At 43.7% G+C, this 18,394-nt stretch overlaps 1 protein-coding gene across 1 annotated transcript in view; it reads left to right on the forward strand.

The window, feature by feature from the left end:
* Positions 1-256: 256 nt before the first annotated feature.
* The window catches only part of PAPPA (pappalysin 1), a 183,259-nt gene continuing 165,121 nt past the window's right edge, over positions 257-18,394 (forward strand). The window contains exon 1 of the mRNA XM_074846175.1: positions 257-1,098. Within this exon, the coding sequence (XP_074702276.1) occupies positions 702-1,098 (397 nt within the window). The 5' untranslated portion in view covers positions 257-701. The remainder of the gene's footprint in view (positions 1,099-18,394) is intronic.

The following is an 18,394-nucleotide window of genomic DNA, read 5'->3' on the forward strand; positions in this document are numbered from 1 at the left end:
TCAAGCTGATTGATTAGTCATGATCCCTGCAGTTTTAATGGGAATCATTCAATTGGGAAGGTGGAGCACCCTAGAGTAGATTAGCATATTCTTGTTTACTCATCTTCTGAGGGGCTTTTTCTCTTTTCTTTCATTTTGTGGAGAAGAAGGGAGGGGGGGAGGTTGGGGGGAAGGAGGGGGTTGTGGCTTATGTTATAAAGGAGGCCAAAAAAATAAATAGATTAGAGCATCTTTTGGGGGGAGGGAAATCAGTGGGTCTGAGTCTTGGAGAAAGCTGGGGGGGGTTGTTTTGTTTTTTTGTTTTGTTTTGTGTGTGTGTGAGAGTGTGTGTGTGTTTTTTTTAAGAAGAAAAAAATAAAGGGAAGAAAATCCAGCAGAGAAAAGAAGAGAGAGAGGAATTCCAGCTGTGGAGGAATAGAGGAGAAGAAGACAGATAGAGGAGGAAGAACAGAGAAATACATTTCAACCAAGAAGGAGTTTTGATTTATTTCATTTTTATTTGTTTTAAGGGGAAAAAAAATCTATAAGCAGGAAAAAGAAAGAAAGAAAAAGAAAAAAAGAAAAGAAAAAGCAACTGAGAAGGGTTATAAAAAGAGCAAATACCAAGAAGGGTGAACAAGAGAAGAAAGTCAAGGCAAGGAGGAGCCCAAAGCTGGCAGATCGGGAGGATTTGCAGGGGAGAAGGGGGGGGAAGATTGGAAATGCAGCTCTGGAGTTTGCTGCTGCCTCTTGCGCTTCTCTGTACAGCCCTAGCCAGTGGACCCGAATGTGGGATGGACGAGCGCTCCCGCAGGGCACGAAGGGACACCAGGCAGAGCCGCCAGCTCCTCCACACTGCCCCGGGCACCTGTGCCACCAGGTTAGCCCGAGGAAGGCGCTCCACTGCGGGGCTGGAGCCGGGGCACGGCCCCCGCAGGAGGCAACAGCGGGAGGTAAAGGACGCCGAGGAGTCCCTTACCCCGAGCAGGGCGCTCTATTTCAGTGGACAAGGTGATCAGCTGCGGCTGAAGGCAGATATTGAGCTGCCCCGAGATGCCTTCACTTTGCAAGTGTGGCTGAAAGCTGAAGGAGGACAGAGATCTCCGGCTGTCATTGCAGGTAGGTAGTTCGTGGTGCCTGTGGCTGCAGCATCCCTTTTACGTTTCGGGAGCCGGCAGAGCAGCCAGCTGTAGGCGTGCGTGTGTGTAGTGTCTGTGTGTGTACGTTGAAATGTGCGTGTGTGCCTTGCAACGGACAGATGGATGGGAGTGCGTGTGTAAACACGCTCGCCTGCGCTTATTCTATAGATATTTGGTGAAATAACCGGAGCTCGGCAAACTGGCTGAAAGTATATGCTCTCAGAAAAAGTTATGTAAACTTTTGCATAGGGAAATGGCAGTATCCTGGGTAGTTTCTTTATTTCTGTGTGTATGGATTAAGATGCAGACAGGAGAGAGAGCTCTTACGGTGGGTTTTTACCTAATTTTCAGGTTGGAAAACTGTAAATAGACCATTGGAAAGTAGCTTGTATGTATGTATGAAAAGAAACGTATGTGTCTAGTGTGTGGCTGCAAAGAAATGCATATCTAAGGTCCCTATACGATTTCCTTAGTTTTATTAGCTTTTGAGTGTACTTCACTGTTACCTTTTCAGATGCAATGTTAGCATGTGGTTTCCAAAAAGCTATAAAGGAACTTTTGGCTATTGTGAAACCTCAAATGAATCAAATGAGTTTATAAAGTTCCCAACCCCTCGACACTCAGCTAGGGCTGGGACTAGCACTGCAGCTAGAGGATGTGTTGAGTATTTTTGTCTCCCCTTAGAAATGGCAAGTGTAACACAAATGATTGTAAGGTCAAATAGCCCTATAAAATCATTTAGTACTCAAAGCAGCTACCAGTCTAAGCTGTCTGAGCTGAACAATAATGCAGAATATTGCACTTTTCTTATTTAAATTTTATGAGCCCATCATGAATTTGGGTCCTTTTCCCCTGCGTTCACTCCCTCTCCCCCCCGCCCCCCGCCACCTCCCACCCTCTCCTCGCTTTAGTGATAAAGTGCAGCAAAGTTGTCGTGAAATTGGATACTTTTCGGAGGGTTACAAACCCTTATAAATGTCGCCACATCCATCTTTGCTCTGAAGGAAGTCATAGAAAATGGAAATGCCCTTAAAAAAAAAAGAAAACAAGTCAAAGAGAAACGGGTTGGGGGGGGGGGGGGGGGGGGGGAGGAAGACATGTTTTACAGTTCTTTTGGCAAGGAGATTCCCTGAAAGTACAAAGTTTCCATGTCCTAGGATGCCTTAAAGAGACAGGGAGGATTTCCCCTTTAACCGGAGTCACTTCCTACCAGAAGGCAGCAGATGCTTGTGCCGGTGGTACCACGGCTGCTCCCGCCAGCCCAGCTCGCCTCTGCCCTTCGATTTTCTCCATCTCCGCTGCCCCATCCCTGACCTGCGTGACTCTCCCCTTGTAAGAAAGTTGCTTTGTCCTAAGGAAAACAAAACCTAAGATGAACTCAGCAGTGTATTTCCTTAACTTTCCCCAATCCCATCTGCTCTGCTCACTTGTGGGGAGGGGGACAGTGTGTGTGTGGCTGCCGGGGTGGGCAGGAGGTGCTGGGCATGGGCTGGTCCCTTTTGCCTTTAGTAGGACAGGCAGTTGAGTCGTTCCATAGGTGAAGTAGATTATTACTTGCTTTATTTCCCCTGGCTTTCTCATACTCCACTCTTCTTGGTTCCCAATCTTAACTTAAGCCCCAGGGCTCAAAGTGCCTCCCTTTCAAGTTAGGAAAGGCAGAATTTGGGTTTACACAGATCTCATCAGTGGCAAAACATGGTCAGTGTATTTTTTAATGTGTTTAATCCAACATCTAAGACCCCGTGTCTGTCTTTGGTGCAAGTATCTCTAATTCACACAATAGGGAACCTAAACAAACACACACAAAGATCATTTGTAGTAAAATACTTTAATTGGATGGGGGAGGTTGGGTTGTTGCCTGTATATAACACTTGACCCATTTTATGCATGGATATAATATTCCACTGTGAAAAATGAAAAGAAATGCCCCAGTTTAGCACCGTAGAGCTTGCAGCTCAGCTCGGGAGGACTTTGTGATTTTTATTTTATTTTTAAGCTCCCCCTCCCCCTCCTCGCACGCACTCTTGAAGAGGAGCCAGGTTTGGCTCTGTGTGTAAACACCTGGAAGAGGTCCAAGAGGAACTCACTCGGAGTATCCTCCGCACACCACAGCCTCCCAGACCTGCAGCAAGCTTAGGGAGAGATTATGCTTCCCTCAATGAGGAAATCAAGGGTTCTGGCTGCCAAAACTCTTGGCTTTCTCATTTTCACTGTTTGGGGATGTGACAGACTCAGGAGCCCTGTTCTGCTGTTGAAGTTGCATCTGTAGGACCCCACTGAAATCAAGAGCCTTTCTGGGTGTTTGGTAGGGGTGGGGGGGGGACCAGGGACGGGGTCAAATTTGCTGACAGTGCCAGAAGTGAGTTTCTCCCCAACTTCTGTCCCAGTTGCAAAGTGGGAAACGGTGTGACTGTACAGATCTGAGGGAGAGCGCAGGATTGACTGGAAGACATCTCTCTTTTGGAGTCCTCCTTGTATCTTCATCTCCTTTCTGCCCCCCCCAACCTCTGCCTGTGTTGACTGCTCCCCTTCCATCCCTCCTTGCTGGCATGTAAGTAGTCACTGCAGGTCGTATAGGAGCCACATGTGTGCCTATAGGGGAGGCCTGTTGTGTCTGTTAAAAATCTCATGTAGGACCCAAGTTGTTATCAGCTTCTACGCCTGAGCCCTGATATAACAGAGCTCTTCTGCTAATCCAGGCTACAGGAGTTTCTGTTTCTGTCTGGAGCCAACTCTCCTTACGTCACCCTCTGCTGCAGTATTCAATTTGTTTTCATAAATGGCTAATTTTACAGCGCTGTTAAGTGGGTTCGTCATTGTGCCGGGCCATGCCCTGTCTCTGATGATAGGCAGTCCTTGGTGCCAGGCTCTGCCAATTTTCACGCTGGTTGGCAGTGATGTTATTGCTGCCCTGTTTGACTTCACTGATATCTGTTTTGGCATTTGTCAGGGGAAGCTGTTGGGAAAGTAGAAGTCTGACCCATTGATCTGTGTTACGCAAAAGCTCAGAAGCATTTTCGGAGCTGGGCTGTGCTTCTTTTGCGCAGCTCCCGCGGTGCAGCTCTCCAGCAGAGCCAGCTCTCAGCTCCTGCGTTCTTGCCTCCTTCTCCGGGCCACATAGTTCTTGGACAAACACTCCTTGGATGCGCGTACCTACCACACAGCACAGTACATCCCTCTTACAAACACACACATGTGCACATGGTATTAATCATGCAAGTTTGTGCACTTTCCCCTGTAGAGTCTTTGAATGCATCTCTAGTTGTGAAGGAAGGAGTTAAGGTCCAGACTCTAGTCAAGTTAGGTAATACACATGCCATGCAAAATAAGACGCTTCAAAGCACCGTTGACCTTGCTTCTGTTGTAATCAAAGGTATTTCAGTTCTTCTGTGGAAATGCAACTCCATCCTAAGAAACAGGATCCTCCCGAGTCCCTGTCAGTGCGTTTTCTGGTTATATGGCTCGGGAGCAGGATAGCTCATGTTTTCGTAGGAATGAGATGTTGACTCTTTACTGGCTGGGAGCTGAGAGGAACGGGATGAATGATCGGTAGCGGGAACCGGAGTAAGAAGGCGTGCCTGCTCTGAAGAGTGAAAGTTATTTGTGTTTTGTTTTGGTTTTTTTTTCCCTTCCCGGTTTCATTCTCCTCTGTCTCTCTATTCCTCTGCCTGCCAACAGAGAGCATGATCCCAACTTAATAAAGCTTCATATGTAAGGGAGTGCCTATGTTTTCCCAACTTCAGTCCTTGATGAACATAAAACTGCAGCAGAATCCAAAGGGAAAGAAATGCCAAAATCAGCACAGTGGAGCTCACTTAAAGCCACAGCTCTTGCGTGTAAGAGACTGAGAAACATCTGTGTCGGGGTCCAATAAGTGGGCAATTATAAAGATGTGTAATTGTCACTGCATCCGTCTGTTCCCTCCACAGGGTTTAAGAATATATGTTTACTTTTGGGGGTTAGTTTGATTCACTTCTGAAGTTTTGGAGCCTGATATTGATTTAATAAACTTGGGGTAGAATCAGTGAAGTGAGTCCTGTCCCTGGAGCTGATCCTTGTAGCGGGTATGTTGGGAGCTTGAGGACGTTTTCAAGAGGAGCTTGCTCTGAATTTCACTGGTATTAAAATAATATGTAGATAATGCAGCATTTTCTTATCTTCAACAGCCTGTTGTCTTTTAATTGCATGAATTTTCTTGGTTTGATCTGTAACGAAGTACTAGAATGAAGGACTGGAGCACAAGTCAAACACAGAGCTTGTAGTTCTGTTGTTTAATTAGCGCTGGCACGTCCCAGGGTGATGGGCATGATGGGTGGAGTGGCATAACGGCTGGACCAAAGTGACAGGAGCTTGGACACCTGCCCAGATGCTCCGCCAGGGTGACAAGCCTCCAACACACCACTGCTGAAGGCTACAGGTAGCTGTGTGGGTTTGGCTTCCCTGTAGATAGGTTCAAATGATTAGCTACTTCATGACGATGGATCTGGATAAGGCTTGACGAATAGGCCACTGAAAAAGTACAGCATAGCTTATCATTTACTAAATATTTACATTTGAACAGCACATTTCCTTCAGCCTGCGGAAGCCGGGACAACAGGCAGAAACTGGAAAAGAAAAAGAAGTTTTCTTTCCATAAGATTTCCAATTTTAACCAATCTCGTTCTTTTGACCAGCTACACACTAGAGTCAGAACAGCACAGTTAGAAGAAAGTTGTTTTTTTTCTTCTTAAAGTACTTACATGTAGGCTGCTCTAATTAATAAAAAGGTAATAAAAGAAAGAGGAAAATTTGACTCTCTGTGCATGAAGGATGGCAAATTTGGATTCCTAAATGATGTATGGCTGTCTCCTGTAGGCACGGAGATGTGTCCCAGGCTGAGCTCACCTCTCCAAGCTTCATTTCGGCCTGATTTATTTCAAGCCAGCCTGTTTCAGTTAGAAAAACTCGTGCGAGGAAGAAATCAAGCTGAGGGGATGGTGTTTGGAGAGAGAACAGGAGCAGGGCTTTCCTCAGGGATTTGTGGAGACATCTGGAGAAGCGCAGAGCAGAACTGCAGCAGGCAGGCCTCGGTGGTGAGGGCGAGAAGAAGCCCTTGGAGAGCCTTCGCACGCTAAGCCATCACAGAAAGACAGATCTGGTCGGTGATTTGGATGCCTTAAAGTTATTGCATCAGGTTGAAGCTGCTCTCTGGGTCCCCACGTCGCCTCCCCACGAGGTGCCAGGGGAGCGTTGCAGATGGCCAAGGGGATCCTGAGGCCATGGCTATGCCGAGCGGAGGTGGAGATGCCCACCATCAGCACCAGCCACACGTGGCATAGTGAGGGATGCACTTTTCAATCCCAAATCCCAGAGGTCAGACTGAGCACTGCAGCAGCTGGAAGGGGTGACGCTAACCCTGACCCTCCCACAAAGGTACGTGCCACTCACCTTTCTCACGAAGGATGCGACAATTCTCTGTTTTCAAAGCGGGCCCAGGAGTTTGCTGATGCTGCTGCATGAGCTTCGTGTGTTCGTCAGCCTTTGCCAAGGGCGGGAGAGATCCTCGGTTGGGTGCGTCCAACAGCAAAGAGCCGAACCGCTGGCAGACACCTCCCTGGTGACTGGGGCCCGACCCCGGTTAAACGCAGGCGGGTCACGCCAGGTGGGTGGAGCAGGGATTTTTGGTGGAGAAATGCCTTCTCTGGAGCCCAGGTCTGGCTCCGTCAGGACGTAGGTGCCAAACTCCTCAGGTCTGTCACAAGAGAGGTGCAGCCATGACGCCTGCCCGAGCAGCTTTAACACAGAAATACTGCAGGACCAATGGGGTTTAGGTGCTCTCAAGACCATGGGATTAGCTGAGCGCTTTCACCTTGGATTTTCATTGCTCATGCTGGCCTGAGCCAGAAAAAAGAGCCAAAATATAGTGGCTTTTTTCAAAAAGACATATTGAAAAAACAAAAATAAACCCTTCCATGACTGGGGTCAGCTGAAATGTTCCCATATAATAGTTTTGCTTCCAATTTTAGCCCTTGTTTTTTCAGCTCCCCTTTTCTTTTCTTTGATAGAAATTATAGGAGCAGAAGCAGAGAAGGGACCACCTGGGTTGCCAAATTCAGTCCCCTGCAGCATCAGGGATATAACAGCAGATAATTAGTCCAAAATTCACAGAATATCCACTTTGTAGGTTCTGATACAGCACAGGCCACAGAAAATTTCCCAGTGCTCTACTATAAACCAAAGATCTTTAGCTAAGACCAAGAGTCACCGCTATAACGTAAGACAGGAAAAGAGAAGGACAGATTGACAACATCTTAAGTACCTAAAATCCAAAGCATTGGTTTAGAAAAGTGTTAAATATGAGAAAGAAAAACATTTGCTGGTAAAAGATATCAGCTTTCTTATTTTCAGAAAGTTAAAAAAGAATCAGGTGTTTTGACAGTTATGAAACTTCTATTGAAATTTTAAGTTAGAATATTTGCCAGAACTGATCTTTTCCCACAGATAGACTGTTTTGATTAATTTCCCTTTTTCCTGAGAAAAATATTTTATCAAATATTTCCCACCCTTTTCTGGTCTTAGTCTGTGTGGCAGTTCCTACATCCCGTCATAGTAAGAATGAACGCGTTCACTTTACTACATTTTTACTTCTTCCAATCTTGTATTCCAGATTATTCTGAAAATGTTTGTTTGAGAAAACCCCTGTACATTTTTCTCTGAACTATATCAGCTAGTCTAATATCATCTTTCTTCTTCATTTAACCTCCTCTCTCCACACTACTAAATTTTTCATCTAATACTGCCTTTACGTGATCAGTATATATTACTCTTCTTATTTCAAATATGCAAAATATATTGGACTTTCCTATTTCCTAGGATCTGGACATTTACTTCATGCATTGTTCTGGGTGAAGAACAATTGACTGTGCTGTCCTTTTTGTTTGTTTGTTTTCCCCCAAAATGGGACTTCTAAAGATGAAGGTGTACTTTTCTTCTGACCTTATACTTACATTGCTCCATGGGTATTTCCCTACCTTGGGGTAGCTGACATCTGGATATGATTCTTAGTTTTATTTCAGCTTTCAGTGGAGAAGAAACGCTTGATTGTTCTGTTAATTTCTTCTTGTCCCTACATTTCTCTTCATTTTCCTTGGTGTGAGCATGCATGCACACACACACAATTTCCAAAGCACCTTTGATTTTTTTCCCAGATCAATAGAGCATTTAAACTCCAATGATCAAGGAAGAGCAGCTTGTTTATTTCCCCACATATTCTGACACAAGTGGCAGATCTTGTAAACTGCTTTGATTTGATGTTAGTGCCTATTATAAAGTTTACTCTCCCCAGAGCCATCCATGAAGTCAAAGTACTCTTACTCTGAACATAAGCAGAGCAGAACTGAAAAGGTGAGTTAAAAAGAGAACAAGAGTGAATGTATTACCCCAGAATTTTGCTTTCTGCGATCCTTGCTCATAGTGATCAGAATAATTTTCTTAGTTTACAACTGTTCAACATCCATAAGGTTGCCAGCACCAAGTGAGGGTGCAGTATGTATCACAGTTAAAACTGTGAACAAATATAAATATAAGTCAGATTATCCCTTGATGAGAATGGGGCTGGATTCATGATGTTATATTTATGCAGGCAGCATGGATTTGATCCTAAACCTGTTCAAGATCGTGAAAAAATACCATTAGCCTTGTCTGACTCTGACGTAGGCTCTGATTTCAGAAAGTCTTCTGCATCCCTCCTCTACAGGCTGGACCCTTCCATGGTCCTTGTTAACATCCTTTATTTTGCTGTCCTTTCTTGCTTTGGACACAAGAGAAGAAAAATTGTGAAGCCCTAACGTCAGAGAAGTTGGCCAGGGGAAGTGGACGTGTTTATTTTCGTGGTTTTTGCTATACTCCAAATTCTACTTTGGCCTCTGTCTCTTTCAACCTTTCTCTTCTTTTTTTTTGTTTGTTTTTTTTTTTTTTTTCCAGTGTTAAAGAGAGCACTTATTCAAAACACACTGTCCAGTTTTCTGTTTTGCTGGGTGATGTAAGTGTGTAACTTTCCCGTCCAATCTCTCCACCCTCTCTTATCACCATCATAGTCTCAGTTCTTTCTCTACTATCTGGTGTCCTTGATTCCCCCGCCTTTCCCTTCTTCCTGCTCCACACAGTTGCTGGTTTCCTCCTTCCTAGCAAGCGTGTGCCGTGGGTAACCCTACACTCCCCATCATTTTCATCTTCTTTTGCCGCAGGAGGGTGGTGTCCCCTCCTTGCAGACCGAGGGTGGCCATCAGCTTGGTGGCTTCAGCCAACTCGTGTTGGAAGCGCTGTGGGAACAGAGGGTAAGCAGGCTGTGTGTTTGTGTGCTTAGGCATATGCTCATGCATATTTCCGGGAATTATCGATATTGTTCTGTTTAATATCCATCCTAGTGGTACACAAACAAGGAGCGAGCGGTTGTTCTCACAAAGAGGGAGTGAGAGTGAAGTGAAACTGAGAAGCATCTGGAATGGGCCTGGTGAAGCAGCATCTGTGAGATATGATACCAGCTCATGAAAGCAAAACATTTCTGTGTTAGAGAAGAAAACCACTCTGTTCCTTGCTGATCCACTCCTGGGGTCTGGTAGGCTTTCCTTGAGTCTTCCTTTTGAGTGATACTTAGGACTCTTTTATCTCTTCTCCTTCCTCCCTTCTGCTGTGTTTTTCCTCCTTTTCCTTATCTAATTTATTGTCTCTTTATTTGCTTTAAATCACTTTCCCATATGGATTTCTCTCCTCTGACCCATCCTCCCCTCCCTCATCTGATTCCCAGGAGCCTTCTGTCGTCATGGAATTGGGAGAAGAGCAGCCCTGCTCCTGACACCGAGCATCAGCTGCAGGCTCCTTTCCTCCTTCGTCTTCTCCCTTGCCTATTCTCTGCTGTTAGTGTTGGAGGCATACTCACAAAGATCATCCACTGAATTGAGGAAAGAGATCTTATCACCATTATTTGTTTTATTTAAGACAAGGAAAGAAATGGAAAGGAAAGGCCTTCACTGTTACCAGTGTTACTTAGTTTTGAATGTAGGGGGTTTTTTCCTCATGTACTAGTGTATCCTAGTACTGTTATTTTCCTTTATCATTGCAGTAAGATAGTGGTTTTGTAGTCCTGATAAATAACTCAAAACATCCTGCTGATGGCGGTGATAAGTTTCTCAGATGTGAGAGAACATTGACCTTAAAATCAGGGAAACTGAGGAACAGAGGGATGCTCTGATTTGTCCAAGATGTGGTGGTGTGTTGGTGACAGAGATAGAAACAGAGCCCAGCAGGCTTGGCCTTTTGTTAAACTTTTTTTTTTTTAGGGGCAATGGCAGTTATTCCTCAGCCTAGGTGGTTCTCCATGTGAAATCAGCACACCTTAATTCCTGTAGGATGTTTCCTTGTAGCTGCTGATGGTTCTTCGCTGTGTAATTGCTGTACTGAGCTAATGGTGGTGATGAAGTCTCTTACCTGGTGTCACCCTGTTGAAAGCACTGGCAGCATGGGGAATGGGTGAAGAAGGCAGTTGCCATTTGTGACATGAGCTCTTCGGAGGTGACAGAAAATCAGATGGTCTGGAATTAATATCTCTGAACCAGACATGCTGGTGATGTTTGAATCACCACGAATTACTGTATTTCTCAAATGGAACAGCATATGCAGCCCATAATGGGAGAGAAAAGCAAATATCACCAAAGCCCCTTAGTTCAGAGTACTCTTATTTAAATTGGAATACTTTGATATTTTGATACATCTGCACATTGATTAATATATTGACTTGTCGAAACAGCTTGTAAAATATGTAAGTCATAACTGCTTATCTTCCTAGGAAATGCTGAAAATCTGTCTCCGGATATCTCAGATTATTAATTAAGGGTAAAAGCAACTCATTTACCCTATAGTTAAATACGGACCAGGTGAGAGGTTGCAGCAGGGGCTTTGCACACAGCATGTTAGTGCCGCAGATTGTTTTGGAGAGGGATCATCATCTAGTGCACGCCCTCATGGCTAATTGACCAGTGTTTCTGTCAGGAGCGTCAACAGGGAGGCTGTACATCATACAATCCACACGATTTTGTTCTGAATTCAGCAGCATCTGTGTTTGTAAAGTCTGAGGTGCTAAGGTTGAAATCTGGAGCTCGCATTACTACTGTCTTACATTGCATCTGTCTTGCGGATAAACAGAGCAGCCTCTCTGAGGTCAAAACAGCACCTTTCACCAGTGATAATTTAATGAGAATTATTTTCAGCATAAACTAGACAAGAATTGGAAGCCTCCTGTGCTCATGAATGGAGATGTTCAGGGGGAAAAGGAGTACTGGGAGAAAAAGCAAATGTTAGCTAAATGCATTACGCACACGATTTTGAAACATGTACTTGGCAGAGGGAAGGGTGAGCAGTACAAGCCAGATTCTGCTGTTGAACACACCAATGTAAACCTAGAGTAACTCCTTTGGAGAGGAAATCAGGGGGGCTGCTCCAGACTGCTGAACATGTAGAATTTGGGGCAGAGACAGAGTGCATGCAATGGGGAAAATGAACAAGCTGAGAAGTGGATGTCATGGAGAACAACCTCCAACCACCGTCACTGCTGTTGATGGTTTAATTTGGGTGTGTAATGGTTATGGTGATGCAGTGGGAAACATTTGTACAATGTGGGGTTGTTTTTACTTTCTGGAGCATTTTCTGCATATACCTATCGTAATCCCTCTAGACTGTGAAATTAGGCCATATACCAGTTTTACAGTGAGCCCTTTGTGTTTCCGACAACAAACACTTCTGAACTCTACTCTTCAGTCTTGTGGCCCTAAACTCTGTCACCCCCTCCCATACTGTCCCATCTCCAGCAATAATATCCCCTCCTCTGTTTATAAACAAACACCCTCAGAGGAAGTTCACAGGAAGAAAAGTTAGTTAATGAAAATCAACCATGCGCTCAGGTCCAGGCAGTGGGTTGGAGCCAGCAGGGTTGCTGGATGTTTCCTACTCTGCATCTGCTTGTAGGAGTTTCTTTGATGAGATGTTTGCCTGTCTGTCTAACCATGCGTCTTTCTCTTCTTTTCCCTCCGTCACGGAAAATATGAAAAAAGAGGGAGTAAAATTCTAGTCTCAATTTGCTATAAAATCAGCGTGGACAGTATTTGGGAACCCCGAGCAGGAAGACTAGCTTCAATGAACTTGTAGAATTTTTTCTTGATAAATCCACTGATTTTTTTTTTTTTTTTTAAACACTGAAATCTAGATTCTGGCTCCTGGCAAAACTGTTGCTCTTGAGTTGCGCAAAGGCTGTAAAAGGACTAAAATAGCCCAAAGGATAATTGTCCTACTATAGTCTGGGCACGAGGCTGATACATCTGATGTTGCACATCACTCTCACAGAACCACCAGCTTAAGGCGGTAGGAGTGAGCAGGACCCAAGGAAGTAGATACCATGGGACAGTGTAGTCACCATAAGCTCTGGAGCAAGGGACAGATGGGCACGGTAATGGTGCTGTCAGCTGGAAAACACAAAATGCTTTAATTTGCTCCAGAGATCCACAAAACCCCTTACAGCACAGGGTGAACCCAAGAAAAAGTCCATTTTCTTGTGACTGCTCCTGGGTTGTGCCTTTAGTACTACACCTTGGTGGTCTCAGATAGGAGGTGTTGTGTTTTGTTTCCTTCCAGGAGACACTGGGATCCTCTAAAGAGCTTTTCTAGCTACTTAAAATGCATGGAAAAATCATCTGATAAAGAGAAGCTCTGGGAGTGAAGGCGGCAGCACTGGTCGGGGCTGTGGTTCCGCACTCGTGCAGAGGTGTGATATCAGGGCAGCACTCAAGTCACCATCCCAGGCTCCCCCTCTTCCATAAGGAGTAGCTTTGGAAATTGGGAATAAGGGGGTTTATACAGATATAATAGATGTGATAGTTGTGGTCCCACTACTAGTTTGAAGAGTCTTGAAGTTTTTGAATGTATTACAAAAGGTCTCCAGTGCTGGCAGAATCTCCATACCTTAAAATGTGATGGTTTAAAATAGTCATATCTGTTGCTTTTTGTTGAAAGAGCAATTTCTCTTATTGAACAAATATTTTCTGTCATGTAATTAATAGCCTTATCTGTAAGACTATTCCAGTGTGGTCTCTCCACCTCCCATCCCAAAGCAGGGGGAAGGCAATCAGAAATGAGCATTTTGTATTGCAGCAATGGACAAAGTTTATCAGTTGTTGCACAATCCCTTTGACTGTGAACAGATTAAATAAAGGGGATGGGGTGGTGGTGGAAATGGACCTCATTTATACTGGTGAGCTTCCTCCAAGAATTCCAGGATAACTATCAACAGTTTCTCCTAGGAGGAAAGTTGAGCGATTCATTCTTGCCCTTTGAAGAGCTCTGAATTAATGAAGAGCAGAGTATCTTCTGCTCTTTGCACTGGGAAAGACTGGAATTCCCCAAAGTCCTCTTGCTAGAGATGGTTTAATCAAACAGACTGTTTACATTCTATGTCTCACCAGAGGCAATGCTCAAACAGGGGTGGTCTTCATCTATATGCTGTGATACTAGGGATTTATTTTATTTTATGTTAAACATCAGCATACCACCAGTTTTACTGGGAAATGGCTGCATCCAGACACCTGCAGGCTCCATGGAACAGGCCAGAGAGGGAAGCAACAGCAGCTGCATCTCGCAGAGGCAAATGATACTGCGAGGGGTCTGTGTTTCTTCTCCAAAGGTTTTTCTGCAGGTTGGGAGTTGGCAGCAAAGGTGTTCCAGGAGCACTTGCGGTCATGGGAGAAGCCACCTTGCAGCGGTAGGAGGCTGAGCACTGGACCAAACTCCTCCCTCTGCCTCAAGTGCTGATGATAGAGACAGAAGCAAGGGCCTTTATGCCCCAGCATGTGTTTTGTGTCACACTGTGAAGGCCAAGCTGTTTTGGTGAACAGTTTCTGTGCTCTGATACTTAAGAAGGCACTAATTGAAATGGGAGCTGTGTATTTCATGAGAGAGAGGGAAGAAGGAAATGAGATTAGGCTAGCTTTTCCTACCATCGCCCGTATCTCATGTCCCCTCCCTCCGGATGAATGTCTCTTGCACCTATATCAAGAAACCAACACTTATTGCACATCTCTATGTCTGAAAGTGGCCATAAACCTTGAGTCAGGATCTAAACCTGTGTCCCAATACGTTTTTTAAAAAAATACTTTGGTATCTTCTGGAAGTGATGTATTTCCGCTCCCCATGCACAGGATCTTCTGTGCATCATCAAGGACGATGCACGTAAGTAGGCAATGTGGCCAACATTCTTCCAAACCCAAGCAATCCAACCAGCTGTTCAGCAGGGATGTTATTTATTGAGAACTGTCAATGTGTTCAACACATGGTGTCCTTTGCACTGACGAACTCACAGTCTGGCTTTTATGGGGTTTCTCTGACACTTGTCAAACACTGGTGACAGGGCAAGCTTGACGAGACCCATGTTTTTATATGAAAATTACTATAGAAGGGCATTGCAACAAGATGTTCTGTAAGGGAAGGAGAAACAGAGACTAGTTGGCAGAGAAGAAAACAGCGGCAGTTGCAAAGGGTAGAGGTTTCTTTTTGGCTGGTGGTTTCGGAAAGAGAACAGAGATTTCCTTCAGCGATAAATTAGATGTTTTGGGAGAAAGAAAGGGTGTTTGTTTCAGCTGTGATGAAACTGCTGTGCAAGAGAGAAGCAGGCTCCCTCTTCTGCTAATTCAAGCTGCTATTTTGTGGCATAGTGGTTGGAGGTGCACAGGTTGCTCTGGGGTTTTAGTTGCTACTTTGCAATTGCTCTGAGGTGCCTTCAGCTCTGTCCTTTCCATCTGTGAAGGTGGGTAATGGTTCTCAGCAGAGAGATGCTGTTTGTCAGGATGAGATAATATCATCAGTGCAGTGCTTTGATCATTCATGATGCTGTAAACAGCAAATGCCACTCTACTGTACCAAAAAGAAGAAATGCTCAGCCAAGAAGTCCCATTGGCCAGGGTCGTGCTAGGTCCCTGCAGCTCTCTGCTGCTATAACGAGAAGACCGAGGTTGTGGAATGCCAAAGAGACAAAAAGACAGAGATGTATCTTGCCAATCTCCTACTTATCTATTTGTCCCATCTTTTTTCTCTTGACTTGTGTAAGCTCGTATTCATGAGTATCACAGGTATTTATTTTCCCCACTGAAAAACAGAGCTGTTGCCTGAACAGTGTGACTCAGGCCACATTCCCTCCTATTCAGCACAATGCAATCTTGGCTCTTTACTAGTTAATATTTTCTGTCAACAACCTGCAAGAAAACATAAAATCAGTGCTGATAAAATTTGCAGATGTTGCAGAGTTCAGGGAGTGGTAAACAATGACCAAAACAGGACTCTCATTTGGGTGTTTTCAAAAATTGAGAACATGCAAACAGTATGCATTAGAATAAAGCCAAATGTGAAGTCATACATACAGAAAGACGGGTGGCAGGTCATACATGAAGGGTGGATGGTGGGGGAAGGGTCTTTCACCTGGAAGCTAAATGTGTAGGAGTAACTGCCTGTTGGAGGAGATAAAGCATGTAAATGTGAGCTGCCAATATGATGCTGTGGCCAAAGGTTTAGAGTCATCGTTGGCTATGTAAACAAGGAAGCATTGAACGGGACTGGGGAGGTTGTGTTATCCTTGTATTGACACTGGAGTAGCTGCTGCTGAAGTACTTTGTCCGGTTCTGGTGTCCACAGTTTAAGAAGAATGTTGTATGGAAGAGGATTTAGAGAAAAAAAAATTAACAGTGACAATAATTATATGATTTGTAAAAAGTCTTAAAGTATTTGCCTCAAGAAGCTTAAGAGGGGACTTGATCATCATAATCTTTAAGTATATGTTTGAGGAATATTAATCTGATAATTTGAGGTTGGAAATCTGATGATAGATGACACGAGTAAATCTGATGGATGCACATGGAGACTAAGGAACTTCAGAACACAGAGAAAATGCAGTATTTTAGCTGTCAGAGTAGTCAATCTTTGAAAAACCTTTCTGAGTAGAATGGTGGAATATCTGTCACCATAACTTTCAAATTAAAATTGGGTGTTTTCCCAATTAAAAGTTCTTTAAAGAGGAGTTAGTTTGGTCCTCACCTGTATTGTGTCTGAGTACTTCTAATGTCAGATTATTCTGAGGTTTTCAGCTATTACTGCAAAAATAATTGAAGTCAACAGTAAAGCACAGGTAGCACTAGGATGCTAATTTCAAATCCTTTAATTTTCCAGCATTTCTATGGATTCTCCTTGACACTGGTAGGATATTTCTAATCACTATAATATTTCCAGCTCTTTGTAGGGTCTCCTGGGCATCACTATAGTTGAATTATCAGGCTCTGTTTCTTATGTTGTTAATGTTGTTTATATTTTGTCACCTGTAACCAGAATGGTGTGCTCAGCAATGACAGCCCAGTGTGCTAGTCTGAAGACAAGCTGAAAAGCAAGACTGAAATCTTTTCTCACTGAAGGTAGTAAGAGCTCTACAGTTGACTTCAATGAAGCCAAGAATTTACCTCTAGAATACAAACTTCGGGGAGCAAAATCAAGGTTTCCCTCTGGAAGCTGGAGCGTTGACAATGTCAGGACTGTGAAGCTGACACAGCAGACATCTATTAAAAACAAAGAAGTGAATGAGAAAGCAGAGAATAAGCTTGGAGTGACTTTTGCTTGTCATCTCCTTGTTGGGTGGTCTGTCTCACAGTCTCAGGGCGGGCAGAACAGCAGTCCAGAAGGATATGTAGGCTCTATGTTGAAATGACCTATTCCTGTGACTTTGGCTTCAGTTGCAAACAGAAAATATAGACCAAAGACCTATCAAAGGTAATTAGTGCTCTGAGACAGGATTTTGTTTCATTTGAGCCATCCCTAGCTGGATACTATTCCTCAAAATTCAGATTTAAGCCAAGTGCTCAAAATGCCTCAGTCTGCTCCCTGAAACCCATGTGCACGTGTATATATAGGCCTATGCACAGAGAAAGTAGTACATGTACATGCTATTTTGTTAGTCTTCATTTCTTTGGTTCCAAATTTAACCAGAAGTGGAAGGGCTGAAATAACATAAGAAAGGTTGGACATACGATATTTCCTGCTGCTCAGCTAAACACAAGAATTGCCAAAAATCTTCCAAGGTAGCTTGTTTCTTTTACATTTTTCTCTGAGTTCTGCAGACTTGAGAAGGTCAATTACTTTTGAGAAGCATTTGACTTTGGCAACGCTTATGGAAAGCGAAGTAGAATTATGACCCTTTGGAGGTTTGCCCATCGCTGTCCCGTCTTGTCCTTTAAGAACTAAAGCCTGAATTTTCAGCTACAGCCTTTGGTTTAATAGGTGTGAATTTGTTTCTGTACACTTCTAAGACATCATGAGTATCTGTGTGAGAATTTTCTTTTAGATGTCTATTTATTTGTGCTCACAGATCAAGTGATCACTGATATTTGTAGAGCAAAAATACAGGCTCAGGTATTTCCAGGAGGAAAATCATACCAAAACAAATGAAATTGGATTCAAACTGAGCAGAAAAATAGAGCTCTATAATTATATACTTAGGTTAGTATGTGGTGACTACAGCCTATCTGGAATGCATACTATAATAGTTATATGATGTTAGAGAGGCAGGTTTTTTCAGCAGGATGTTTCCTAGAAAGCAGAAATATCTCTGTGGTTTGTGTATGGGTTTGGAACTTGTATGCAAGTATGGAGTGGGGAATTTGAGGCATGAAATAGTCATGATTAGAGAAGGCCCAGATCCCTTTCAAAAGCGACAGCAGAAAACAGGCACAATGAGCTCCGTTCTGCCTGCTGTTAGTGCATGCTGTTCCGAGTATTGCATCGGAGACGTTCCTTTTAAGATTGGTAAATTCCTCAGTTGTTTCTATTAGTACAGGAAAGATGCAGTCATACGGGAAAGCCAGATGCAATAAGATATTTGAGTCTGGAAAAGATCTAAGATATTTTTACAATAAGATATTTAATTCTCACAAAGGCAAAGACCTTGCATGATATAAATCAGTGTAAATTCACTGGAACTACTCAGTTTTGCGCTCACAAAGTATCTGCCCAAGAATGTTCTCAAAATCCAATTAAATAACTAGAACTGTTTCATGTGGAAATGCCCCTCAATTATAAAGACAAATCTAAGGTATCATGATGTGATTTTTACAGTCTCCTTGCAGGGTGCCCTAGTTTGCATTCATGGAATTTTTTGTTTTTGTTTTGGTTTTGTAATAATGTGGATGTTGGCCATCTGTCTGATCCTGGAAAGGTTGTAA

The sequence above is a fragment of the Strix aluco genome, chromosome 20 (assembly GCF_031877795.1).
Source record: "Strix aluco isolate bStrAlu1 chromosome 20, bStrAlu1.hap1, whole genome shotgun sequence".
Classification (NCBI taxonomy): Eukaryota; Metazoa; Chordata; class Aves; order Strigiformes; family Strigidae; genus Strix; species Strix aluco.